The sequence below is a fragment of the Cimex lectularius genome, unplaced genomic scaffold (genome assembly GCF_000648675.2).
Source record: "Cimex lectularius strain Harlan isolate CLEC.00 unplaced genomic scaffold, Clec_2.1 scaffold55, whole genome shotgun sequence".
Classification (NCBI taxonomy): Eukaryota; Metazoa; Arthropoda; class Insecta; order Hemiptera; family Cimicidae; genus Cimex; species Cimex lectularius.
This window is the reverse complement of record NW_019392647.1, coordinates 1444885-1472176: the sequence shown is the minus strand read 5'-3', so window position 1 is coordinate 1472176 and position 27292 is coordinate 1444885. Positions and strand designations below refer to the sequence as shown.

The 27292-nt window shown below is 33.2% G+C and overlaps 4 protein-coding genes and 2 long non-coding RNA genes across 13 annotated transcripts in view; 4 read left to right on the top strand and 2 right to left on the bottom strand.

The window, feature by feature from the left end:
* LOC112128412 overlaps positions 1-1964 on the top strand; it is a 38047-nt gene extending 36083 nt beyond the window's left edge. Inside the window, exon 3 of the long non-coding RNA XR_002910997.1 lies at positions 1944-1964. This is a non-coding gene — a long non-coding RNA (uncharacterized LOC112128412). The remainder of the gene's footprint in view (positions 1-1943) is intronic.
* A 19-nt stretch (positions 1965-1983) lies between these two features.
* Positions 1984-5270, top strand: LOC106668209. Of its 3 annotated transcripts, none has more exons than XR_002910996.1 (7): positions 1984-2266; positions 3984-3986; positions 4076-4084; positions 4150-4161; positions 4236-4247; positions 4313-4432; positions 4488-5270. It is a non-coding gene; the product is annotated as an uncharacterized LOC106668209 (long non-coding RNA). The 3 variants fall into 3 exon arrangements; XR_002910995.1 differs by having other exon boundaries at positions 1984-2515; XR_002910994.1 differs by having other exon boundaries at positions 1985-2757.
* A 1318-nt stretch (positions 5271-6588) lies between these two features.
* On the top strand, positions 6589-7510 carry LOC106668198 (nicolin-1-like). Its single transcript, XM_014396730.2, has one exon. The coding sequence runs from the start codon at positions 6816-6818 to the stop codon at positions 7476-7478; it is 663 nt and encodes a 220-aa protein (XP_014252216.1). The 5' UTR covers positions 6589-6815; the 3' UTR covers positions 7479-7510.
* A 613-nt stretch (positions 7511-8123) lies between these two features.
* On the bottom strand, positions 8124-11715 carry LOC106668177 (polyubiquitin). Its single transcript, XM_014396693.2, has 2 exons — positions 11542-11715; positions 8124-8702 (listed from the first exon to the last, which is right to left on the bottom strand). The coding sequence occupies exon 2, from the start codon at positions 8697-8699 to the stop codon at positions 8235-8237; it is 465 nt and encodes a 154-aa protein (XP_014252179.1). The 5' UTR covers positions 8700-8702; positions 11542-11715; the 3' UTR covers positions 8124-8234.
* A 2519-nt stretch (positions 11716-14234) lies between these two features.
* LOC106668164 lies at positions 14235-18397 on the bottom strand. Of its 4 annotated transcripts, none has more exons than XM_014396672.1 (2): positions 18140-18397; positions 14235-14941 (listed from the first exon to the last, which is right to left on the bottom strand). In XM_014396672.1, exon 2 carries the CDS (start codon positions 14932-14934, stop codon positions 14386-14388), a length of 549 nt encoding a protein of 182 aa, XP_014252158.1. In that variant the 5' UTR covers positions 14935-14941; positions 18140-18397; the 3' UTR covers positions 14235-14385. The 4 variants fall into 4 exon arrangements, with proteins under 4 accessions (XP_014252158.1, XP_014252157.1, XP_014252160.1 ...); XM_014396671.2 differs by lacking the exon at positions 18140-18397 and adding an exon at positions 17998-18123 and having other exon boundaries at positions 14235-14935; XM_014396674.2 differs by lacking the exon at positions 18140-18397 and adding an exon at positions 17876-17976.
* Positions 18193-24084, top strand: LOC106668163 (arfaptin-2). 3 transcript variants are annotated; one of them, XM_014396666.1, is made up of 7 exons: positions 18193-18571; positions 20555-20679; positions 20736-20903; positions 20970-21079; positions 21157-21368; positions 21435-21609; positions 21681-24084. In XM_014396666.1, exons 2-7 carry the CDS (start codon positions 20589-20591, stop codon positions 21831-21833), a joined length of 909 nt encoding a protein of 302 aa, XP_014252152.1. In that variant the 5' UTR covers positions 18193-18571; positions 20555-20588; the 3' UTR covers positions 21834-24084. The 3 variants fall into 3 exon arrangements, with proteins under 3 accessions (XP_014252152.1, XP_014252155.1, XP_014252153.1); XM_014396669.2 differs by having other exon boundaries at positions 18483-18571; positions 20565-20679; XM_014396667.2 differs by lacking the exon at positions 18193-18571 and adding an exon at positions 20348-20486.
* The last annotated feature ends 3208 nt before the right edge of the window (positions 24085-27292 follow it).

Genomic DNA, 27292 nt, shown 5'->3' with positions numbered 1-27292 from the left:
TTACATTCAAACTTTAATTGACTAAAAACAATTTTTTAAAATAGTTTTAACAACCAACAAAACTGTTTTGGTTAATTCAATGATACAAACCATATACAACAATTTTTGCCGCGTCACCAAAAACAAAACCTTGGGTTGTCATGGAAAAAAAGACTTTTTATTTATTTATAATTTTTAAAAAGAAAGATTTTTGGTTTATTTGTCAACAACGAAGCTGCGCGTTGAGATGGAACTTTTTTATTTATTTTATATATTTTTATTAATAAAGTTCGATTTTCACCGCATACTTTCATTTAATTTTTTAATCAATTTTGAATCAACAGTTGTTTTTCTTATTAATTCTGATCAGAAAATACATTTAATAGGTCTTATAAACCAGGTCTAACTGCAAAGATTTTTGCCGCGCCACCAATAACGAAGTTTTCAAATCTTTTGACTAATAGTCCAACTTTGCAGTATATTTCATTTATTTTATTAGAGGAGAATATTGAAAAGCTCTTGTAATACAGTCCCAAAATTTTGACAATGACATTATTCCGCTTGGCAAATATGGTGGGAGAGACTGCAAAATTTTTGCCGCGCCGCCAACAACAAATCATTGTCATTAAAGAAAGCCCTGCTCTGTTTTAATTAATAATAAACGCAGGCTATTTTTTATTTTACGATATTATTTTACTCTTCTTCGGTCTTGTTGGAAATATATTTTGATCGGAATTGTCCCCTTCATTCTCAGGAAGCAGTTTGTGCCTGATCACGTTGCTTTCTTAACAGGCAAAAGATCAATGAATATGTAATGGATTTTTTATCCATAAAAAAAAATTTGTATCGAAGAGTATAAAATGTTGAAATGTAACTCATGGTTAAACTGCCCTTTTTGTCTTTTCTTTCAGAATTTTCATCCTCCTTTATTAATTTTTTACCTTAGATCTTGGTACTTGGAATGTGGCAAAAACAAAGGATTCCTGTAGTTTAACGAAGCTCGATCGTGTACGGAGAAGGCCAAAATATCCAAGTGTCCTTAAAAGAGAAACATCTACGTTTTGAAGTTGAATACAGTGGGTTGTTTTTGTTTTTACTTTAAAAACACACTGAAAAACTTGTCATCCTATGTAAACAATACTCAGGATTTGAAAGCAAAATAATGTCTTTTTAAATGTTTATTTGGTAATATCGAGTAAATCTCTAAACCAGGCACTTGGTATTCATCCCACTAGCATAATCATAAACATGAATATTAGACGACCTACATTAAAAAATTATTTTTTTCCCATTAGAGTGCTTAAAAACTTAAATTATTACTGATGGATATATTACGCCCAATTGACTTCATCCACTTACAACGATGAACTATGGATTTTCCAGGCAAGGGAGGAATAACAAGGAAACATTCTTCCTATCATTACCAATTATACGAATCGTTAAATTCGCCTTGAATTCTTGATCCGTTTGAAGGAAAGAGAGACGAAAAAATACGACATGAAAAGTTTTAACGACGTGTAAGACGTTTATAACTTCGGCCATGCTTTTCACCCCAACGGTTTGCATGCTTCGTGAATTTTTGCGTAGATAACAATGTATTAAAATAATTCAAAACGACAGTTGTTCCATACTTTATGAATACAAAATAAGTCTATTTTTCAGTTGAGAGGGTGGGCTTTATGCTTTATGCTGTTTTTAGTTTTCCAAGAGAAAACTAAAACATATGAAACCCAAGAACAAGCCCATCGTCCAACGCATTAACTCTATCTGTATATCATTTTAAACAAGTGTTTTGAATATTCTAAAAACCTTGCAATTTATTTGTTCATATTACGATTAAGAAACCAGGCTTCTCGTTTTCAATTGGAAAATAAATTTATGACAAAGCATATGGTTCTTATCTAGATAAAAGTGTATTTGTGAGACTTTATAATACTGATGAGCATTTTTTTTTTTTGTTTCAGACTAATCTTGGAGGGAGAGTGAGTATATTCATTAAGAGAATTTTCTTTCGGTTATAGGAGACACATTTACACCGGAAGAACTTTAACAAAGGGCGACCAAATTAGACAGAGGGATTGCAGCCGAATCACTCATAAAACTTGATTAATTATTTATCACTAAAAATAAAAAGACCTACTGTCTTTTTATCCTTATTTTAAATTTTACTCAGAAATAGTCCCAACGTTATCGCCATTTTGTAAATACCCACCTCAGACAACACCATCAATCACACTCCTGATAACATTCAAGTAGGAATTGGCGACGAAAAGACCGTAAAAACAAGGTGTATATAAATAAGCTCGAAACACAGTGTTAATATAAAAAAAGGGGTTCGAAGTTCAATGGGTCACCAATTTTAAACAAGGAGTTAAAGCGAAATTTCAGCAAGTTTCATTTTTTGTTAATAAATTTCGAATTGTACAATCGCGTTTGCTTTTTTATCAGTAAAATCATAATTAAACCAAAAACGAGTTTGACTCGGACGAATTTTGTATTCCGCCCGGATTTTCGTACTTTTGCCCGGTAAACAGAGGTAGCCTTTAATTTCCAAGCAAAACCAAAGTTAACTTGCTCCGTGACGGATTTTTCAATAACCGAACTTATCCCTGCAGAGGTAGTTTTGTTCTACTTGATTTTAGACTTAACTTTGATTTGCTAAAATCAACTTAGTTCTTTGATGAAAAGTTTGCACTATGACAGTTTTCAAGTTAGTTTGCTTTGCTAATTTGTTTGTATGGGCGTTTTAAAGGGATTGTTTCTATTTCCGTTGCGTGGGTAAGTAATTGAGAGATAAATATATAGAAAGATTGAGCGAATGAGAGAGAGAGAGAGAGAGTGAGAGAGAGTTGTAGAGAATGCATCGAAAGGTCGAAAGGAATGAAATTCACATTAAATTATTGCATAAGCACATAGAGAAGAAAGTGAAAACGAGATGAGATTGAGGTGGGAGTTATAGTGACAAGGAGAGAGAGAATGAGTGATATTAGAATATATGATATGATAGACTTGTTGGATGAATTCTACAAGCTAGAAAAGTAGTATAACGGATTTTATCTACCAGATGTTTCGATATCCTTAGCAGAAATTGTCCTTGCTGAAAAATTCAAACTTTCCAAGCTTAAAAGTCAAAATCCTCGTTATTCAAAACTAAATTTTTCTTCTTTACAACTTGTTGGATATCAAAGGGTAAAAAGCATACAAAAAATGGATTTTATCTGCCAAATTCTTAATAATAGTAATTAAAATAATCCCTTCCATAAATTATTAGCTTTTCCTAGCCTTGAAAATTCAAAATTTAGGTAGATTTTTATAGCACATATTGGACAGAATGTCTATTTTCGTTTTTCTGGGGGGTATTTTTAAGCAGGTTCATTTGTTTTTTTATTTGTTTATTACTGTGATTATTTTTTATTATGTGCGTACATTATACTGCCTTTTTTCTGTACGTATTTAATATTTACTTTTTCATGCATGTGTGTTGGTGTAATTGTGTATATATATATTTGCCTATGCGTGCGTGCGTGTGTGTGTGCGTGTGTGTGTGTGTGTGTGTGTGTGTGTGTGTGTGTGTGACAGAGAGAGAGCGAGTAGGATTTTGATATTGTTTCTGCTTTGCAGATATTTGTTTTTTTCAAAAATAAAACAATGAGAACTTAAATCAGGAAGTCTATTAATAGTTTTATTACTGTACAAAAGTACCTACTATCACTTGTATATATCCTGAAAAAAATATTACATGTTATTAGCAATAACTCAAAACAGTTTGGTTGAGTTTGAGTTTTATAAAAATCATAGCTACAAAACATTAATGGTAATGCAAGCTGTAATTGCTGATCATTTTAGTCTGCCTCTGCTCACTGTGTTTTTCTGTCTTAGTCCAAAATTATGTAACGACAAAATTATGAAACAATAACTAATATTATTTTAAAAATTACTGTTCATTGATCTATTTGTACTAATTTATTATTTTTTTCTTTCATCTCTACCTTCATCAACATTAGATGGTAAGTAGTGAAATTTATTATACCTTGATTTAACTTTGATATTAATGATTTTATTTTTTCTCCCATATATTTTCCCATGCAACAATTAGATGTGTCAAGTAAGTTTTGTTTTTAAATGAAAATTTTAGACAAAATTCTAATATGCAATTTTATTTCCATACAGATAGACAGCAGGGTAAGTTTTATAACATTTATACAATTTTTGAAACTTTATAATTATTTTCTCATTCAATGCGTCTTGGACAACAGAATTGTGCAGCGGTGAGTATGATTGGTTATAGCAGAATTTATATGTTACCAAAGGTTGAATCTTTTCTTGATTTTAGTTCAATGTCGGAAAGAAATATGTTGGCTACTCCTGGCTGAAAGGTAGCGACTTAAGGGTGAGGAGGGACTACGCTTATAAATCCGGTTCATACATCGACCCAATCTACTATAACAGATTAGTACGTAATTTGATTTAAAATAAATACAACAAAGTAAATAAACATTTTTTTACAGATGGGACCTAGGCAGCAACTACAACGATGGTATAACAAATACTGACGCTATGGAAAAGGCCAGTTTTTAACAGATAAATCTTCCTGTTGAAAAATACCATGTATCAAATTAAAATAAACACAAAGCACATAATGAAAAAGTGAAAATATCAGTTACGCCCTCTGAATGCAATAAATGTATCTATGTAAAAAAAATACTTAGAATTGTGTATAATAAATATGTTTTCTTTTGTTGTTCAATCAGCAATCTACCACAAAACATTGAAACGATACCAAGGTAGGTCTACAATATCAATTTCAACATAGTCATAACAGTAACCAAAAATAAAAAGTAGAATCAACTTTCATAGATTTGATACATCTATATTATTAGTGAAACAATTGAATGAAAGAATGAACTAACAAAAGAAAAGTTTTTGATGATGGATGAAACTGAACGAGGACAAATGTACCCAAATTACATTCACGCTAAAACAAACAGCCTTGCCCATAACGCCAAAAATTTAAATAAACCAACTGGACAAGTTGGCTCTGGAAAAGATGAAATTAAACTGATTTGCTTTATTATTAATCTAAAGGTTTTAAAAAGAATAGTAACAAGTTGTTAATATTGTGTCTATGTTTCAAGTCAATTATTAATTTATCACACCCCAACACACCAAGAACACTGCTTATCAAAGACTGGTGCCAAAAAGTGGAGGACATGACTGAATGAAGGAAAATGTACTCAGTGTACTTTCACAAGAAGAAACATCTTGCCCTCCACTCAAGTCAAATACCTAGGACTTACCTAGACAGCAGACTGATGTGGAATTTCCATACAAGACTTAAAAGACATCTTAACAGAAGACTTGTACAACTACAAAGACTCCTCGGACCAAAATCCGTCAAGAATCAACTAACGTTATACAAGACTTCACTACGACCATTTCAGATATATGGAATAGAACTATGGAGTACCACCAAGCCTTCTATTAGCCAACGAATCCAACGTTTCCAAGCAAAAGTCCTCAGAAGAATTCTCCAAACTCATTACTGTCTCCAACTTCACTATTTCCAATGACCTTAACATTCCTTATGTCAAAGAATTGTTCTGTTCCTGGTTCTTCAAGTTTCACTCCCATCTTTCAACCCTACTGCTCAAACCTTCGCCTCTACTTCCCATCCCAAAAACCCTCCACACTGCCTTAATCAACGATGGCTACAAGACCTCCTCGCCTTAACCTAATGTTGGTCAGCTTCTCATAACACATATCTTCAGGGAATATATGGTCCTTTTTTTTACAATGGATACCAGTAACTGGAGGAGTTCCCTCCTGAGCACTGCAGCTGTGCAGCTTATAGTACTTTATCCCTGGCTCCAAATGTGAATTTGAGCCCCCGGTGTGCCGGTGTTCTTCCATCGAAACTCATTTTGGGGTTGGGACTAAATTCAGGGTCACTGAGATCTGATCCCACTCCTTCCATTGATGAGTGCCGTGTCAATTTCTTTCAATTGCGGCCACTGGTCCCCTTGAGTATTTGGTCATAGTGTTATTGTTTTGCTTGACTAAATACAATTTGTAATGTGTATAACTCATTTACAGGATACAATTTTTTAAAAATTAATTTCCAAGTGGTTTGATTGATTATCAGATTCAATAGTATATTCCAGCTGTTTTAGCTAAAGAAATGAACAAATTTTGATCAATTATAGTCAAACATAGTTTAAGACAACAATAAATTTGATTGTAAATACAAGAATCAGAAAAGACTCAGTTGATTTTTGCCTGTTACTGAAGAACTATTCTCAATTTTTAAATTGCACAGCTAACATGCTAAGTACTGCAAACAATTTGAATTCATTAAGACAAATTATAAAATGTTTGATTATAATATATAAGAATTTAAAATAAATTGTCTGAGAAGCCGAGTACTTTGGTAGTTAATTGATTATAAATCTTGTTTAATCTTTTTTTTAAATAATAGTAACAATAATCTTAAAAAATCTTGTTTAAAACTGAACTGATGGCTCAATGAAGTATGCATTGAACAAGTCCACCTGCTTGGTTTTGACATATGGATGCCTTATAAATTATATAAAAATTAAAAAATGTTATAATTTTCTTTTAACAAAAAAAAAAAAAAAAAAAAAAAGCGCCACATGTTTCGCATTACCTACGACAATAAACAAATAATTTTTGTTAGTTTCATAAATGTAAGAATGATATAGGGATAAATAGAAACAGATGCATGATCTTCAGTTTCCTGGGATACCGTCGTTAACTGCCCTAGTGTTTTCCCTGACAACTCTGGTGAAACTCAGAGAGCGATCATTGTGACTGTAGGAATGGCCAATGGTGAAGGATTATTCTTTAGAGAGACTGCAGAATTTACAGTGAAAGGTCCGATACCTCTGTTCTGTGAAGAGGAAAAGAGGAATGTTTCCGGCTGTGGTGTCCTCGATCTCCACTTGGTCAAGCCATCCAGAATTGGTGAGATAGTCTTCAGGAATTACTACACAGCGACGATAAACATATTGATACAGAGAACAGCAGAGAATGACCCGTCTAACCGGAAGAATCTACCTTGGGAGATGTGGATACCTAAAAAGGTCCTCATGCCTTCACCGCACCTCGAAGAAGGCTGCAACGAGCTATTCTCCCTCTCTGCCACAGAGAGCCTTACTGAGTTGGACAGGGTCGTACTAGTCCGGTTTATTCTACGACAGCCCTCACCGATTTGGAATGTGTTCCGACTGGAAGAGATCAACATCTTCACCGAACTGCCAAGACTCGGCGCCATCGCTGCTGAATTCCATGAAGCCCAGAGACTGTTGGAGCTTATGAGGAAACAGACAGTCCTCGCCTTGACAACTCTTCCTCAATATGACGATCTCTTAATGGACCCCACCCTATCTGCGGCTGCTAAACAGCAGTTACAGCAAGTCGCACCTCCTATAGACAATTCACAAGCTATACCATACGAAATACAAAAACTCCCCATTACATAAAAATGAAATTATATTTATATTTGATCTACAGATGAACTTCTTTTCAATTAGTGATTAGTTTCAGCAATTATTAACTTGTGTAGTAATAACAGTTATCACTAAACAGTTAATATGAATATTGTTAAAAATAACTATTTGTTTTCCACCAAGCAGTGAAATTTAAGTTATGCTTCAAAATCTTTTACTTAGAAAACAATAGATTCTAAGTATACAACTGTCTAAAGCCCGTTGTCTTAAATATATTATTATTAAATTATTCTGTTTAATAACCAAAATGACAAATTATTTTAATTACCATTTTAGTTTTGTTTTTGGAAAAAATGTCCAAGATTCCCAATTGTAGATACACAATCTAAAATTCAAAAATAAGATCATTCCTTTAATTCGTTGAATATTGGGGGAATAAAAGTATAAAATATAAAAAAAATACATTAATAAATAATGGAGTGGCACATAAAACCTAAACACTTTATTGAGATGTCTGATACAAGAAAAAAAATTTTATACATTAAGTTCCAAATCTGAACAACATCCTGGAGAACTTACACTAGTACTTAATTACTAAATACAATTAGATATTAAATATGATAATTTTAAGCAATGAATTAACATGAGGTGAAACCAGGGTGAATAATAAGTTAAAAATCTGCTCTTGAATAATTTCATTTATTGAAAACACGGAGTGACACGCTACTATATTGAAAATAAAAAATTAACAGGAATGATTAATTTGTGTAGGCTTGTATCATTATTTGTCTATTGTGCGCCTCCTCTAAGCCTAAGCACCAAGTGGAGGGTTGATTCTTTTTGGATGTTGTAGTCAGAAAGAGTACGTCCATCCTCGAGCTGCTTTCCTGCAAAGATCAATCTCTGCTGGTCTGGGGGAATTCCTTCCTTGTCTTGGATCTTAGCCTTGACATTCTCAATGGTATCGGATGGTTCAACTTCCAAGGTGATGGTCTTTCCAGTAAGGGTCTTCACGAAGATCTGCATACCTCCTCTCAACCTCAAAACAAGGTGGAGGGTGGATTCTTTTTGGATGTTGTAGTCAGAAAGCGTACGACCATCCTCGAGCTGCTTTCCGGCGAAGATCAATCTCTGCTGGTCTGGGGGAATTCCTTCCTTGTCTTGGATTTTAGCTTTGACATTGTCAATGGTGTCCGATGGCTCAACTTCCAAAGTGATTGTCTTTCCAGTAAGAGTCTTCACGAAGATCTGCATTTTCTGTAAACAAAATAAAAACAATGTATGAGCATACAACCAAACAAACAAACGGTTTTTGATCTTGGTCTTTGCCCCCGTTTTGGACCAATGTCAAGGGATGATTCAAATATAGAAATAACTTCCTAGTTCATTGAATCTCATGTAAAAAACCTTATTATAAATAGCACCAGAAGTAATCCAACTTTAACTCACAGTCTTAAAATATAGATGATGGAAGGGGAAAACCACAAAAATACAACTGTATCAAATAATTGCACAATCTTATGCAAAGTAATAGTGCAAGGAAATTTACAAGAAGAAAACAATAAAAACTGCACTATCAAGTGCAGATACATACAAGATAAGATTATTTTAATTTTGAGAAACAAACAAGCATCACAAATGATACGATAAATAGCACAATGGAAGTAAACCTGGAAATTTGTGTTATGAAAATAGTACTGTTTACTCAGTTTATTATCATCTTAAGTAATTTTTATTATCTTCATTAAATATGATGTGTACTGACCTAATAAACTACACTTCAGAAAGAAAATTAAGGAAAATGCAGTTTTCTTCCTGGACTTAAAATCTTTCCAAACCAACAATGCTTCTTAATTGAATATTGACTTATGGTACCGTCATCCATCTTTTTTTTTAAATGCAATAATAAAAAAAGGTTTTTAGTAAATGACAATTTTTATTATGACTTTTGGCAGAACAAAGTAAAATTTGTGAATAATCTGGATCTAAGTAAAGTTTGGATGCAAAACAAATTCTATTGTTATCTGCCATGCTTTCAAGAAGTTCATCATCAGGGCAAAACAATCTTAAAGATGTCTACAAATTGACATAATTAAGTTTCACATCTCTATGATTGTTTTGCCCTGATGACCTTAAAAGAGGTCGAAAGCTTGACAGATAACAATTTAATTTGGTATTTCATCCAGACCAAACTAAGAGTAAAAAAGTCATCGATGCCTCTAATACTTTAAACAAAGTAATTTTTGTTTAAGCATTATAATTCTGTTCTCGCTTTATCAAGTTTTTTTTATATTATTTATTTTATTACAATCTGTAATTATTATTTACAATATGTAATTTGCAGATACATAAACTTATGTACAACTATTTACATTGAGGGGAGAAAATAATCAATGTTATCCTCCCTCTTCACTTTTTTTTTTTTTTAATCAGAAAGGAGGTTGCGGGGCCCATTTCCTCTTAAGACACCATATGGGGTTGTAGGGATGGGTTCTATTGGACAGGACTTGGGCAAGACTATTTGGATGGTGGGAGAGTTTTTTATGAAACTTGGTAAATTTTTGGGGAATAAATTTATGGATATAAGGAATTTGAAGGTCGTTGTGGAAAATCAAGAAGTTATTAATATTCTCAGCAACTGTTGCAACAATAAGTTTGTTATAATTGACCCCGTATAAAAAAAAAAGTGTTCATATATAAATAAACATAAATAAATAACGTGTTCATACATAAAAATAAATAAATATAATATAAATTTTTAATAATGTAAATACAATGTAAGCACTAAGATTTATATAAATTTTTCTTAACCAAAAAGTGGTCAATGACCTCTAGGTCGTTCAACCATCCAACAATTTCCATGGATGGCTTTCTAGCTAAAAGAACAGTTTTAAATAATGAGCAATAGAAAAAATTCATTAATGGCAAACAATGAGTGAACAAAACGTTATTACATTCAGTTCAAACTTGAAAACTAGACTCATCAGTACAAATGTTTTTCAGAAAGCTGGTACACATAAGTCTATTTCAGAATGCTCTATCTATATATCTTTTTTTAGAACTGCCTGATAATAGTCACACTGCTATTGTTACATATGAATAATTAAAATATTTTATAAAATATAATAGAAAACGTTTTGAATAAGCAGTTTCGAGGAATGAAGTCTATGAACTAACATTTTTACATTCAGGTTATACTGAATATCTGAACTGAGCTCACCAGTACAATTGAGTTTTTCAGAAAGCTCAAATTCACCAGTACAACTGAGTTTTTCAGGAAGTTAGTCTTGCTTTACTGGCAAATTATCAAACTAGTATTGTGACGTATATAATAATTTAAATATTTTATAAAATATAATGAAAACGTTTTGAATAGGAAATTTCAAAGAAGGAAATGGATGAATTAACGTTTTACATTCAGTTCATACTGAATAACTGGACTCACCCTCTCCAAACTGCGTTTTTCGGAAAGCTGAAGTTCACCAGTACCACTGTTTTTCAAAAAGTTACTTTTGTAATTTTTTACGGGGAAATTTTTAAACTACTATTGTTATGTATGTAATAATTAAAATAGTTTATAAAATATAGTGGAAAAGGTTTTGCGTAAGCACTTTCAAGGAAGGAAATCGATGAGAATGACTAACCCTTTGAGAAGTGGGGGAACAAAAGAATCATGTTGCTAACTGAAAAGACCCCAAGGTTGAAATAGAACATTCTGGAATCACTTACAACTCATAAGATAGTCAAAACGTTTAGTTGTTATAATAAAAATATAATTTTTAATTTAAAAAAAAGCTTTGGGTTAGAGAGCAAACGAAAGAAACGAGAAATAACGGGATCTAAAAATGGATACCTTTCCTACTGAACATTACAAAGATGGCCTGTTTTCCTAACGTTTTTTTATATTTGTTTTATATTTTACACTTTTGTGGTAAATGAGAAATTGTGCTTTTTTTACTTTTTAGGATAGGATTGTTGGACTGGGTGAATGTAAGTTTTCGATTTTTCTAGGGCAATGAAACTAATGTTAAAAACTAAATCTAAGCCTAAAGCATTTCAAAATGTTTATAAATATGACAAATAGTTTAATAATTACCTTTTTGTTTTAATCGTATGATGAAACAGGGTAAAAATTCCTTCTAGTCACAGAAGATTTACACAGTAATAAGTTTCGAGTGACGAATACGATGAGACGCTTTCTCCAGATCAATATATGCGACGGCCCCCACCAAGAGGCCCCCACTACGAGATGGCCGATGGGGCAATCAGCTGGTGGGCCGACCATCCGCGTTTATTTTTAAAAACCGCCGACGGAAATTCGGAGTTTCTGACCTTTTCAGATCGATGAACGCATTTCCTCTTCCTAAATTTGTCAATTTTAACGGCAATTTTCCAAATAGGAAAATATCGGGCAATTTATAAACCCTTGGGTCCGACACCATCAGAGTGGGGGGGAGGTCGACGCAATTCTAGAAAGCTAGACCCAAGAACGTTCGTCGTTGGTTTGGCCCTTGTTTTGGTTGAATTTTGCGTTTTAGAATAACACAAACAACTGCGTTCAACCGCAATACAAAAATATAACGTTCATTAATCTTCTGAAAACGACTATTGCACCTTTTTATGTTTTTAGTATTAACAACATTAATTTTTTTCTTTTTCCTCGTCCTCAAAAGTTTTTTAAATTAGGGTTATTCTAAAGAAGCACGTGGTATTTGAATTTTTAGTTTTTTCCTTCATTCGGGCTATTTTTCGCCCATCATCAGGACCCTAACAAGAAACATTCATAATTAACCAAAATTATAGCAATAGTAAAAGTTTCATAGTTTTAATTTAGGAGAGTAAACGAGATTGCTAGTTAGAGGTACTTTGAGCCATAAAAAACTAGATAAAAATGTAAACTAAAATTTCTTGTTAGGTTACTGAACACCACACATTTCTTGTTAGGGTTTTCTGTTCCTGAAATAAATAATAAATATCAAAGGGGCAACAATAATAATTCCAGGCTGCTCTAAAGGCTAAAGCCAAGATGCTCAAAAATTGTCTGGAACTGCTTCCATTCCCTGGAAAAGACTGGAAACTTCAAATTGCCTAAGACTAAAGAGGGCCCGGGATCATGAAGGAATTATAACAAGACAAATATACTTACTAAAAACCTGAAACGACTCATAGGCCCAAATCCATTTTGTGGCATAAACCTTAGCCACATTAAAAAAGAACAGCAATCTTGGGTAACTGAAGAACACAATAAATATTTGGAGTGGAAACCATGCATGAGACAAACAAAAACTACTCGCATAAACATCAATAGAAGAAAGAGGAAGTTCTACTTAATAGAAAGGAATTCAAAATTCTTAATTGCTATGGACATGCTCCAGTTAAATACTACCAACAAAATGGGTTTATCAACAAATGTCCAGGGAAAGAAACGACAGAGCATATCCTAGCAAATGGCCTGCAATACCTAAGAAAAGGCTAGGGTACCTGGGAAAGCCATACAGATCTAGATATTATACCCTAAGAAGAATTATTTACTAATTATTCTCATAAAAGAAACATCTTCCAGGAAATCCTATTGCAGAGATAAGCACAACAGACGAAAATGCTAAAGGGAGAAAACCCTATGACTCCTAACAAGTTAGGAAAAAAAAAATTTTCATATGAGATTATCATTCATTAGTGTTAGGTATTTGTTTGGAAGAGAAGTGTGGTAAAGAAAAGGTGTTAGTGAAGAAAGGAAAATTGAAATCTAGAAATGGTCAACTATTCTGGTGAAAGAAGCCAGAAAGGCAGATGAGCACGCCCAGTTTGGCAGACTGTTCCAGACAATCACAAATGATTTGTGACATGACAGTGTAGTGGTGTAAAAGTCTAGAACTAGATGAAGAAAGAAACTGAATGTGTAATTATTTAGGGGTTCTATATTTTGAGGGGTTTGTTAAGTAAGTAAGATGAGGTATTTATGTAAAGGAAAAATAACAATGGTGCAATGACTGAACCTTGAGGAACCACTGAGCAAAGGTCTAGAGGAAGAATTACCAGTACTGGTAGGTAAATATTGGAATCTATTAGAAAGGAAAGATATAGTTATATAGCACGCAAAATTAAATTTAAAAGTAGTAGATAATGTGTTAATGAGAATTTTATGTAAAATAGAATCAAAGGCATTAAAGGTCAAGAAACACTAGGACTGAATTTAACATAATAAAGATCATTAGTAACAAATTGGGGAAAGTCGGTGGCTGCAACAGTTAAGGCATTGTCATGGTGCTCATCATTGTAAAGATAAAGGTCACAGGTTTTGAACATATGAATTTTTTTCAAAACCACTGGCACCTTAAGGATCACCTCAGAGTTATAATACCATGATAAAAAATAAAAATATAATGGTTACCATAAACTGCCTCAGAACTGAATACTACTTTCAAAAAATGACAAGCAAAAACTAAACTTATTTTTGCATTAACTTAACATTTATTATATTTATGAGATTTCTATGTGTAGCCTGTGAGGGTGATTTACATGTATTGTGTAGTTACTTGGTCTCATTTTGGCTTTTTGCCATCTTCAGTCTTCTGTACCATCTTCTGTTTGAATATTTAATTGATAAAAATTGGTCGTGATTAAGTAATTAAATTAACTTTGACTTAAAATTCTTTCCTAAATATAAAATATCCATTAAATAATTAAAGGCATTAGACCTGAAATAAACAGTAAATATTTACATATCTCATTATTTAAAAGAAGTCAATGTGCAAGTAAATTTTTAAGGTGGAGATAAAAACACAAATATGATGTACTACGAGTATTTTATTCAAACCATCAAAAAAATTTACATAAATAATTTTATACAATATAAAAAAAGAATTGAGGGAAAGGGGAAATAAATTTGAAAATATATTTACAAGTCAAATAGTTCAAGGTATAAAAATTTCGTCAAAGATCAGATCGTCCGGCCAAAAAACCTGTTGCTTCCAATTTGTTCGTTGTTGTTATTATTGTCGTCTTCTATCATATCTACGTCCCTTTGAGGGTGGTCATCCGTCTGTTTCTCTTCATCTTCATTCTTGGCCTCTTTGATCGAACCCAATAACTTCCCCAGGTCACCTGTTGGCGGTTGCCAGAGCACAAGCGCATTCATGGGTCGGCGGCACCTTTCAAGAATCTGCCTCGGTAGTATCTGAGTGCTCGTTGTGGGCATGTTCTTGATTTCTTCGCATATCGTGAGCTTCGGAAGCGTCTCCCCATTCATCTGTGATTCTTCGACTTGGGCAGAACACTTCCCATGGGAGGTGAAATCATTCGACAGATGGATCCCATTTAGTTGCGACACCATACGCTCTTCTGATATACAAATTTTGGCTGGTGGTAAATCTTCGTCCAGCGAATCCATGCTGATCTTCCTCTTTGGATGCGGTATGGAATACCATGGTGAATAATTATAGTTCATGGGATAATTATGTCCAAATGGAAAATTCTCGTTTCTCCACATCCTGCAACTAAAATTGAAAATTGGGCTCTTGGATAATTCTCTTCTACAAACTATAAAAATAACACACACAAAAAATAATCATTTGTATTTTCCTATCACTTTTAATGATGGATGATATTTCCATTTGTGTACAATGAACAAAATTAATGGAAATCATTATTTGGTGATCGTGAGATGTACTCTGGTGTGACGAAGGTTTAGAAAAACATTTTCTTTATTGTGCCAACATTTCGATCTTTATTGAGATCACCTTCAGGACTCTAAGTTTTGAGAATGTTGGTACACGACACACAGCAATGACACATCTACAAAGAAAACAAACACTTTGAGCTCTAAAGATGATCTCAATAAAGAACGAAACTATCTCCAAATAATCATTAATTAACGATCACTAAATACCACACATTAATGGGAATGTAAAATTAATAAAATTTTAATTAATATGTTGTGTTCAGCAATTTTAGGATTATTTATCAGAACTGATCATCCTCGTCCACCTATACTCCAAATTTTCTATTAAAAAAACAAAAACAAAAACCATATATTTCAATTACAAACATAATATCAAATAATTATTTTTTCCAACCAATCCAATCAATATTCGATAAGTCAACATGTGTTTTTTCTCTACATATTATGGAGAAGTATAAATATTAGTTCTACAGGATTATTTAAAATAATTTTAGTTCATAAATACGTCATGTTTAAAACAAAGGACAAATAATAAACTTGTGCAAACATTGAGGACGGTGTGACTAAAATCAGTGACAATTGAAAATGCGTGGGATTTGCAGCAGTTTTATTTAACTGCAGTTTGATCTTCCTTGATTACCCTAGCCTAAGAAAAATGATAAATATTCACAATTTGACCATACCTGATCATTCTAATCCACCGTTCATTGGACAAATTTTTAATTTTAAATAAAAATACAGAAAACATTTCCCTACTCTTTGGCATTTAATTAGATGAAAAACAAGTAAAAGTAGAGCAATGTGGTGACGCATTTTCTTTTTTTATTAACTTTGTACGCACAATCATGGTCACTGTTGTTCCAAAGGTTAAAAGAGTTGTTGGCTCACGAGCTGGCACCAGATTGCGGGTGCCGCATCAGATGCACACGTGGGTTAGGGTACCAGATCCTGTCTGTATAGACGGGGGAAGGTGCATAACCATCTGAACTATGTGACAGTAAAATACTGTTCTAAGTCCAAGCCCAGCTGTGTGAGAATGGACTTGTAGTGGTTTAGTGGCGAGACCCCTAGCGGGTGTATAGAGAAGAGGTTGATGTTCTATCCGTGGCCGTCCGCCTACACCCTTAGGTTAGGCCGTCAGCCTGCATGGCCCTCTGAGTAACCTCCTGACCTCTCGGGAGACAGAGCAATCAGACTGCCAAAGTGTACAGTATATGAGGAGGCAAAGACTAAGCTGACGGAATCCCTGGAATGCGTAAGGAATGATGGATGGGAACAGATGTTGTTCGGTGGTGCCCACATGGGCTTCCTTTAAGGAAGGCTCGGTATCCTCTAGGGGATGGTTAGAAACTCTACATGAAACAAACCGTGGCCAGAGCGGATCCGGAGATTTCGATGCTGGCAGAGCCTCTTTACCCAGGGAGATAGAGATGTCTTCTCTATCTAGGGAGTGCGTGGGAGACCAGCTGATGCATTTTGGCCTTATTAGGTATCCATTTACGTGCGGCACACTGTGGAGTGCACAATGTTTACCCACCCATTCAGAAGGGGGCAAGCGGGAGAAGTCAGTATGTCTGTTTGATTAGTCTGTGGATCTGCGGGCTTCTACACCAAACATACTGTGAGCAGACGTGGCTCACTCCTAACTTAAGAAACTAACTGTGTGATAAGGTATGATGGCTAGGTGCACACATTAAAGAACCTCAATGTTATAAGAGATTGCGCCCCCAATGGGAAACAAAAAAAAATGTTCCAAAGTGTGGGATGTGTGAACTTTCACAAGAAATTTGTCTATCATTATCAACAATTTCACTTCTATCCGTTTAGGGATTTTAGGGATTAGGTTTTTTTTTTCTTTTTTAGTTTCAAAGAAGGCATATGAAAACAAAGAATCGGACGACAGTGCAATCTGCTCGACACATTATGAACTGTGTGAATGACACCATGCTGCACAATATCCCATCAGTCGCCTTCATTCAGAAACAACCCAAGCAACTAAAAATCCTTATCTCATACCAGTCGCCTGCTAGACCCCCCGTCTGACCATATCTGTCCCTACGTAACATCCGTCTCCTTGATACCGATCTCTCTTGGTGGACCTTACCCTACTGCTCGAGGCCTCTACACATTCCTCATTCCCATCCCAACAACCTGCCATGTCGCCATGATCAACAATGGCCTCGAAACCTTCTACCTTAATCCTTCATACTTAGTGCGAGCATTGCCTGGCTTTTCATAGCATACGTCCTCTGGGTAGCATTGGCTGGCATTGGTGCTAGTACTATGACAGTATGATAAGAACAATGAACACTTTGGATCGAGGTGTGGTCTTGAGGAAGAAAGCAAATTTAGTTGCTACTGGTAAGCTTTTAACATACTTTAAAGTCATCACATAATGATTAATTTTCATAATGTGAAATAATACAGGCCCTAATGTGTGTGTTCTCAAGTGAAAAAGTGGTCAATTCTTCTAATACGAAGACAAGAACAACACACAGTGATCATAGTTCAAACTATATATATTAAAAAAATCTCTTGACCGGTTTTTTTGTATTTGAGCGCATATACTAATATATTTTTTTAAAAATTTATGGTGATTGGTAATAAATTTTGTAGTTAAAACTGAGTTTTTATGTATGAATGTTTTAAGTAAAGGTCAAAAGATAGATTTTTTTTTATTGATATTTTTAGACAAGTAAATGTTTTCGACGAGTTAAAATATCTTGTTCTAAAATACAGAAGTGCTTACATAATTTAACAATAATATTGGCTGTTTTGGTGGGTTGTTTTTGTTTTGTTAACCAGATCGGTTGGAAATTGAATTTCTAAGGAAGGGTTTCTGGTTTTTGGAAGTAAATCAAGTTTACTCACCAGGAGACAAAAGCAAAAAAGGATTATCACATCAAAACAAAGAGAGAAGAATTGAGAACGGTGTCCCAGTGTGATTAAAAGTATAAACAAACAGCTCTAACGAGAAAGTGAGAAATTAGAATGGAGATAACCGAGTACCAACCATCTGAGATTCTAGGCCGTTCTGGAAGGGGCGCCTCGCCGACAATTTTGCCAACCTGTGCCAAAGAGGCCGAGGGCGGACGCAATTTCGCTTGGGCGCAACACCAAAAACCGACATTTACGCACGGTGAAAATTCAATCGGGCCGTTTTTTTTAATTTTCCGAGCCGCGCCTCTTCCTCAATCCTCAGACGCGCTGGCCCGTTTCGATTCCGCCGGCATGAAAATCCTAGATGTTTTTATCGATTTTGCCCGACTCGGTCACTAACTGCTCGGGCGAGCCGAACCTAGAAATTAATTTACCGATGATTTAATTTTAATATTAAATTAAACAGACTTCTACGAGGATTTAAGGGCCTTCGAAGATTTGCCGTCTCTCCTGCCCCCCTTGCTACTCAAAGGCCCTCTTCGCAAGGTTAGAAAGGAAGACAAAGGTAATAATTGTTGACACTTAGGGAGTTAGTTTCTTTTTAACTCGTATTCTACTATTTATTCAATTCACCAAGAATTCCTATTAGTTCTACAACAAGAAGTCAAATTGTTTTATTCAAATTCAACACTATGAAGATCCTTTTAATTTTTGGGTGTGGTATTTGAAAACAAGAAGAATTTGGCATCTGACAGCTAATTAGGAAAACCACATTTGGCATTAATTTAATGCTCCGTCCCACCGTTGTCAAATTTATGATCATCCCCGGCTCTAAAACTGATTAGTTTTTTTAGAATTTTAAATTGTGGTTTATTTTACGATTTTATTATTGTCTAGACATTGTTAAAATGAATTTTTGGTATAATTTATTCCAGTTTTGTTGTACTGTTTAATTATGTGTTATTTCAGTAGTGTTTTGTAAAGTTTTATAGTAAATAACATGGTATTAGGCATCTCAATAAAATAAGAATAAAATTTTTAAGGCATTAAAATTATGGTTTAATCTATGATATTATTATTGTCTAGCTATTGGTACAATTTAATTTCTTCCCACTGCAGACAAATTTATTATCATCCCCGGGTCTAAAACTGATTAGTTGTTTTTGAATTTCAACAATAAGAATTCAAGAATAAACCAAATTCTATGATTTTGTTCTTGTTGTCTAGCTATTGTTAAAACATATTTTTGGTAAAATTTATTCCAATTGTGCTGTTCTGTTCAATTATGTGTTATTGTAATAGTATTTTGTAAAGTTTTTATAGTAAATAACTTGGTATTTGGCAGCTCAGTAAAACCAGATTTTCCATTAATTTAATATTTCCTCCCACTGTAGACAAATTTATTATCATCCCCAGGTTTAAAACTGATTAGTTTTTCATTATTTCAAATTATGGTTTATTCTATGATTTTGTTCTTCTTGTCTAGCTATTGTTAAAACGTATTTTTGGTAAAATTTATTCCAATTTTGTTGTTTTGTTCAATTATGTGTTATTGTAATAGTATTGTGTAAAGATTTTATAGTAAATAACTTGGTATTTGGCAGCTCAGTAAAACCAGATTTTCCATTAATTTAATATTTCCTCCCACCGTTGTCAAATTTTTATGATCATCCCCAAGTTTAAAACTGATTAGTTTTTTAGGATTTCAAATTATGGTTTATTCTATGATTTAAATTCACTAATTTCGTGGTCCGCTTGACCAATTAATATATTACAATTAATTAAGGTTTTTAGTTGAGATATGGCACGAGCGGGATTCGAACCCACGATCTTCGGCTTGATACGCCGCTGCTCTACCACTTGAGCTATCGTGACCTCCATCCACACGGACACCAACTTCCCATCTCAACTGCACCTTTTGAATTTTCCCTCCTTTTTGCTCGTCCATTGACTTTTTTATCTCAAAAGAACTTCATAATTAGAAAATTTGTAAACATTCTATATTTCAAAAGTATTTAGGAGATGTTATCTATTTGTAACTGGCTTTTTTATAAATGCAAGTATATAGAAGAAGAAACAAAAAAAAAAGAATAATCAAATACTACTAACCATGTTGGTCAGAAGAAAATGGAGGTCCAATAATTTTTCTTCTTGCTTTCCAACCATAAACTTAAAAGCTTAAGTATTTTTGATGAAAAGAAAAAAAACAACAACAAATGAATTGGTCTGCTCAAACCATTGAAACCAATAAATATAATTTTTTTTAAATATAATTTGTTGAAACAGATGAGATGTATTGTCTTCAGATTTTTACTGTGTGTTTATTTATTTTCTTTTACTATGTTCTTTATGCTAAATTATATTTAACTAGGATATCAAAAAGAAGTAAAGTGATGAAATTTACATTTCAAATTGTGAAATTTACAATTCAATATTTTAATTGAGCCAAGTTGATAGAGGACTTCTTTTAATGCTAATAGGTTTTTTTTTTAACTTATTACAACTGTGATTTTATTTTAATTATTTATTTTATTTTAATTTTTTTAAGAATTGTTTAGTGGATTACTATTCAAGCCGAAGTGATGAATGAAGTTAGCAAGCCGATGGAGCCACCACACACTCGACCCACCAGCTTACAGCACCCCAACTCACTCCAATTGAGCAACACTGCAAGTAGGTGGTTTATTTCACCAAATGTTTCGAGGCTTCGATAACATTCTGTTCTGCAGGCCCGGCAAGTCCGACTTCGCCTAACGGTCAGAATAATGACGCACACATACTGAAATCGCAACATTCAAAAATAGAGACGATAAAAAACTGGAGCATTTCTACTTACAAATGCACGAAGCAGTTAATGTTTGAAAAATTAGGAAAGACCTCTCGGACGGTAGATACAGGTATGATTTTTTCCTTTTTTATTAGTTAATTGTTAATTTCTTAATTAATAAATTTATTCTTTATAGAGCTTGAAAGGCAAATTGAGCTTTTACGTGATACACAAAGGAAATACTCAAATATCCTCAGGCTTTCAAGAGCATTAGCTAGTCATTTTTACCATGTTGTTCAGACACAGGTCATTATTTTAATCCTTCATTAATTTTGTAACATTCACTTATTTGAATGCATTAATTAATTTTGTTTTTTATTTAGCATGCTCTCGGGGAAGCGTTTTCTGACTTGGCTCAAAAGTCCCCTGAGCTCCAGGAGGAATTTTTGTACAACTCTGAGACACAGAGGAATTTGACTAAAAACGGGGAGACGCTGTTGAGCGCGCTTAACTTTTTTGTATCATCTGTAAATACGCTATGTAATAAGACAATAGAGGATACTTTATTAACAATCAGACAATATGAATCTGCGAGGTATTTCACATTTTAAAAATGCCCTGAAGTTTTTTGTTTTTTTAAAATTGTAATTTTGTTTTATAGGATAGAATACGATGCATACAGGACAGATGTTGAAATGTTGGCACAAATGCCTCGCTGTGATGCGACTACAGCGAGGCTAGATGAGGCCCAGCAGGCTTTTGAAGCACATAAAGAAACATTTGAAAAGCTCAGGTCCGATCTGACTGTCAAACTGAAATTCTTAGATGAAAATAGGGTAATTTTTTTTTTTTTTAATTTAACTGTTTACCCATTAATTAACCTCACTTTATTTTCTTTTTAATTTAGATTAAAGTCATGCACAAACAACTACTGCTGTTTCACAATGCCATTTCAGCTTACTTCTCCGGCAACCAACAGGGACTTGAGGCTACGTTAAAGCAGTTCAACATTAAGGTCAAGTCACCCAACTCGTCCATTCCATCATGGTTAGAGCAGTAGTATGACGCTCTGGGGCATGTAGTACAAGGAGGGCGCAGCCCACCCTTGCCCCTAGTAGCTGCTGACTTGCCAGCGCTTCTTAACCCCTGTCTGTATCACTAGGCAGGTGGCAAATCTGAAGAGACATTGAAATTAAAAAAAAAAAAAAAAAAATAATAAGAATATCCTAAAAGGGATCATTGTTATTTTCATTATGTAATGTTACTTAAAATATGTGCTTAAGTATGCTTTTTACTGTGATGTGAGTACGATTGATTATTATTTATTTTAGGTTCATTTAGTCGGTTTTTTAATATCTCACCGATTCTTGTGGGACTTGTTTGTAACCTTTGATTTCTAACTTTGCCTATATTTTCTCTCAAAAAAAATTTGTTTTTGTTTTTTTCAAAAACAAACAAATCCCACTTGTAGATGTTTCAACGGTTTTAAAAGCCATAATCTCTTTGTCTAATACTTGGTAAAATGAAACGGGGTGAAATAATAATCTAAAAAGCTTGACCTATAAAAGAACAATGTATGTGATTGTATATATAATTTTATAAAGTAAAAACCACAATGAATACTTCGCTAACTGCCTCATATTTAACTCTCTGTTACACTTAGTATCTAAATAATAGCCCTATTTAACTATTTAGTGGAGAAAGATTTTTTTTTTAAATCAGTTCAGAATACCAGGGTTGCTAAGTAATTTAATGCATTCATATCTTGGTACTTTCAAGTAAATGTGTAGTATGTGTGAAACATGAAAGTTAAAGTTAGATATAAATACTGTGTGATAGTAATATAGTCATTTTTTATATCCAAAATGGGTATGCGTATATTTAAAACTTGTCCTAAGCTTTTTGTCGAATGTTAAAGAATGATAACTTCTTATTTTAGATTGAAATTTGTAAGAAAAACTACCTAAAACGAGCTGCCTGCCTGTACGACAGCAATTTAGTAATTATATTATCATTAAATTCGATAATGTTAAATTGTACAATTTTAAACATTCCAAATAGTTTCAAAGAGAAATAAAACGGGAACAATTTGTATCAAGTTTGATCAATACTGGCCATATCTGTACTACCAGTGCTCAAAAGAATCAGTCCAGATGAAATTTCTTACAAGAATTCCAGAGCAAAAAAAAGGTTATATCTCCCTGAAAAATCCACATTGTTGCATCTAGCTGAAAAATCTGTGATCTTATTATTTCCACATCACTGTTTTTTGTTTTGTTTTTCAAATTTTCCTATGAAACTTAATCCACATCACAGTAAAAATCGAATTAAAAAAAAAATGCCATCTCTAAGCAAGTTTCAGTATTATTTTCAATATTGTTTCTCATTCCATTGATATGTATGCATGCACTCTGCAACACTGTAAGGAAAAGGATGGCATTATAAAAAAAAATCTTGTAGTCTAAGGGATATTAGAAGCCATTGTCGTTACACTTTTATGCTGTAATATCACCCTTTTCCTATTTATTTATTGATATAAAACCAAACTTTAAAACAAAAATGTGCAAAAACATATCTAGTCAGACAATGGAGTCACTTGAAGAATTATTTTCCTTGATATTTTATCATTTCATTCCTTCTTTTATAAATATATATACATAATTAAATGTTTATGAGATAATTTATATTAAATGTTTGTTAGAAAATGTTTGAGGTGACACTCGATTTATTTTATTATTTTTTTAACAGATGTTCTAAGTCAACTTTTTGTAATGTTTCAACTGTTGAGGAAACATGCATTCTCATTGTTGCATCAGAAATCTCATCACCTTTTATCTTTCAAAAAAAAAAAAATTGCCTTTCCAAAATATAAAACTCGTAGCAGAAGAATGAGGACTAATGTTAGAGCCCACTTCTCAAAATGAAACTGAAAAAGAACATCCCTATAATTAAAGTAAGGAAAAGAACTATTCATTTTAAAAACAATGGCTTTAGATACAATAAAAAAAATAAGTGTACCTTAAGAAAATTTATTTACAAAAACAAATAGTTATAGCAAGGAGTCATTAAAATATTTGGATATTTTTTGAAATTTAATGAACAATAAATTAAATCTACAAAAAAATATAGATTTTTCTAAAAAGACCATGAGCGAGCTGAAATTTGAATAGCCAAGTATTTAAACACAAGGCATTTATAACAATATACACTATAAATTAATTATTATTATTACTATAAATATTTATACCAAAGAAGCAAGTTCATTTGTGTACTGCAATAAATCATAATTATAAATTAAATTATGAAAACAATTTTGTTTACGTCTCAATCTGATTCGTATGAGAGTACCTTATATATATCTTATAAATTTGTCATACTTTCAGTCAAGATGATGTTTTTTTTAATTGTTAAATTTAATAATAGACATTCAAGTTAAATGTTTATGAAACAAAATACTGCATATTTATGCAAACATTTAAAAGCACTGCTTATATGCTAAAGATTTTTTGTTTTTTAATTTTATTTATTAAATACACGAGGATGATTAAGTTTTACTTGGCAGACTTTGTACAATTATGTTTGTTCTGGATGCTAACATTGAAAAAAAGAGTAAATTGGTCGGTATTGGATATTAACATACAGAGAACTTAGCCATTCAAGTTTAAGAAGAGAAAATAATATCGTCTGTTTTTATGTGATCTGTCACCTTTTTAACAGCCAACTTTTACCAAATGCAAACCACTTGAATTTTAAATTTTCAATGTCTTATCACCCTTTTTTTTGTTGGATGAATAAATTTTTTTTTTAAAGTACAGCCTTATTATTTACTAATTGTGTGCGATAAGCTGAATATTAAGGACACGCAAATCTGTCATTTATTTTGAAAATTGAATATATTATTTCAGAATTGTTGCAATTGTTACTTTCTCAGTGATTGAGCCTGTGTGTTTTCTAACGAGTTTTCAAGTCAGGATTAGGCATTTTCTATAATGAAGACACAGATGGTGAAAGACATCTGACCAAACATACGTTGGAAATATGCATGGGCAGTTAAATAGAAATATTTTAAAAAATGTGCTAGTTAAAAATTTTACTAAAATTTAATCAATAATTATTTTTCCCAACAATTTTGCTTTAACGAAGTTTGATTAGGCAATTTTAAACTTATTGGCTTAAACCAACCACAAAATATTTGCACTCATGGTTTGACCACCTCTGGCCATTTTCTGGTCAACCAATTTTCACTTTCAGATATCTAATGGCTTTTCTAAATTCTCAGTGAGGGACCGTGTGTTTTTGCAGCTAACGAATAAGCCTATTATAAAGTTTATAAAAAGAAGAAATAGTTAGGGTTAGGCATTTTGAATTATGAAGAAAAGAAAAGATAAACTGAAAGCCACAGTAGATGAAAAGTGGTGAAAACAAGCAGTGCACTGACCAAGGCAATTTAGTTGTTGCAAAGATCCAGCAATTTTGTCAAAATGTTGTAAAAATATGACTACTCAGTACAATTGTACGATACAAAGGAAGATGAAGGAGCATTGTGAGTTTTGTTACTCCTTGATCATGATGCTGCTGCTACAGATGGTGAATTTCTCAGGATTGTATACAGAGTTCGTACTTTACCAACTGCAGATAAAAGGACTATTTGAGAAAACTTGGCATCAAGATTCTCCTAATTCGTTACAAGCACAAGAAAAACGATGTTGTTTTGACTCCAAGCGTATGGAGCGAATGTTTGACTGGATTGCGTATTCAATCTGGTTTGCAACATTAACTGACTGAGTTAATTTTTTTAATTGCTTTGTATGGTAAATTCTCGTTTGAATCTGAATTGCATTTATTTGGGCTACTCAGCCTTTGTTTCATCAGATCATAGTGGATTATCAAAGAATCATTGGTGATTTCCACCAGGAGGTTGATAGAGTAAATCAAAGGAGCTGAAGAGGAATTTTCAGCATTTTTATTTTATTTAATTTTTGTCATAATTGTTTTATACAGTCAATTACATAGCTGGACTGATGTCTAATGTAAGTACAAAAGTGTTGTGACACACAAAACCATTATGAGACCACGAGAATAGCACCATACTTTAGGCCCTGAAGATGACCTGAATAAAGGTCGAAACGTCGGCAAAAAAATGAAAAAGGTGTTTTTCTAAACTACCTCATTCTTGACCGTTTTTCACGACTTCAACACAGTAAGTCAAAAAGGTGGAAGATTTTGGAGAAGGACAAGTACAGTGATGAAAAAATATTATGGAAAATCCTATCAAATACAAGAATCGAATGCCCTAAAAACAAGCAGCCCAACCAGATTTCCTAATTGTCTGTTCTTTTGCACTTCGAACTTCCCAGAGGGATATTCTGAGTTTTCTCAACGTTATAACAGTTAAAACCAAAATGCCTATGTTTAATAGGCTGTAATCAACCATATAAAACTCCTATTTCGATCGCGTTTGATGAATGCAAGAATCGCGAAAAAGGAAAGGTGGCTAACTGGCCTCACCCTGCTTATATCCCTTACGTCGCACAATCTACCTAGTCTTTCACTTCAATTGAACCTAGGACGGATGTGAATTTAATAATTATATATTTTTCGAACAGACAAAATCGGGAAGTTTTCCGAAAAATTGATTTTGTAAAAGAAAGTCTCGTTATTTATTCATATGTGCAAAGCAGCACATGTGAAGGCTGGAGAGTTTTGAATGGGAAATGTTTTATCAACGGTTCTATCATTATTGATCAACCGTGGTTCCGTCTATTTTTGCTTGTTCATACCGTTTGATCAATTTGCTGACACGTGTAATATATTCTACACCTTGGATATGAATATGACCTTTAGTACATTTATTTTTTTTAATTCGTATAAAAAAAGCAAATAGAACTATTGTGCTTGAGTCTAGGAAAAAAGGTTTCCTCTCGTAAACAACTCCTGGAGACCTGGAGTTATAGTAGGAGGTAGGGGCTTTTATTCCAGCTTTAGACACCAGAGCTCCCGAAGCCAAAGAAAGCGTTATAAATCTTTTATCAGGGTTTTCGAGACCCCTGTTCACCTAGGGACCAGAGTGCTTTAAACTTATATCCAGGTTTCAATTAAAACCTCAAAGTCTGTCTTGGTAGGCTTGGCTCCCTTATTACTCCGGCATAATCATAGATTAAACCAACCTGATAGTGGTTTTTCACCTTATTGAAGAACTTTTCCACGTTTCCTTCCACTCTATCACGCTTTTAAAAAAAATTACAAAAATGAATGGAAACATTAAAGACAAATGGTACGCCTCTTTATCAAACATACGACTAACTAAAAATACCAACGGCAAACACGACACAGTTTGCAGGTAAACACATTACTTTGACCGTTATTACACACAACGTGATTATTTGAGCTTTATTATTTTTAATTGTAACAGATATTGTTAAAAGTCCGAAGTTGGAGAAACGGTACTTTGGACTTTTGAAATATTTCACCCATCAAATAATAAGATTCGGGCCGATTTAGACTAAAAGTCGACCAATG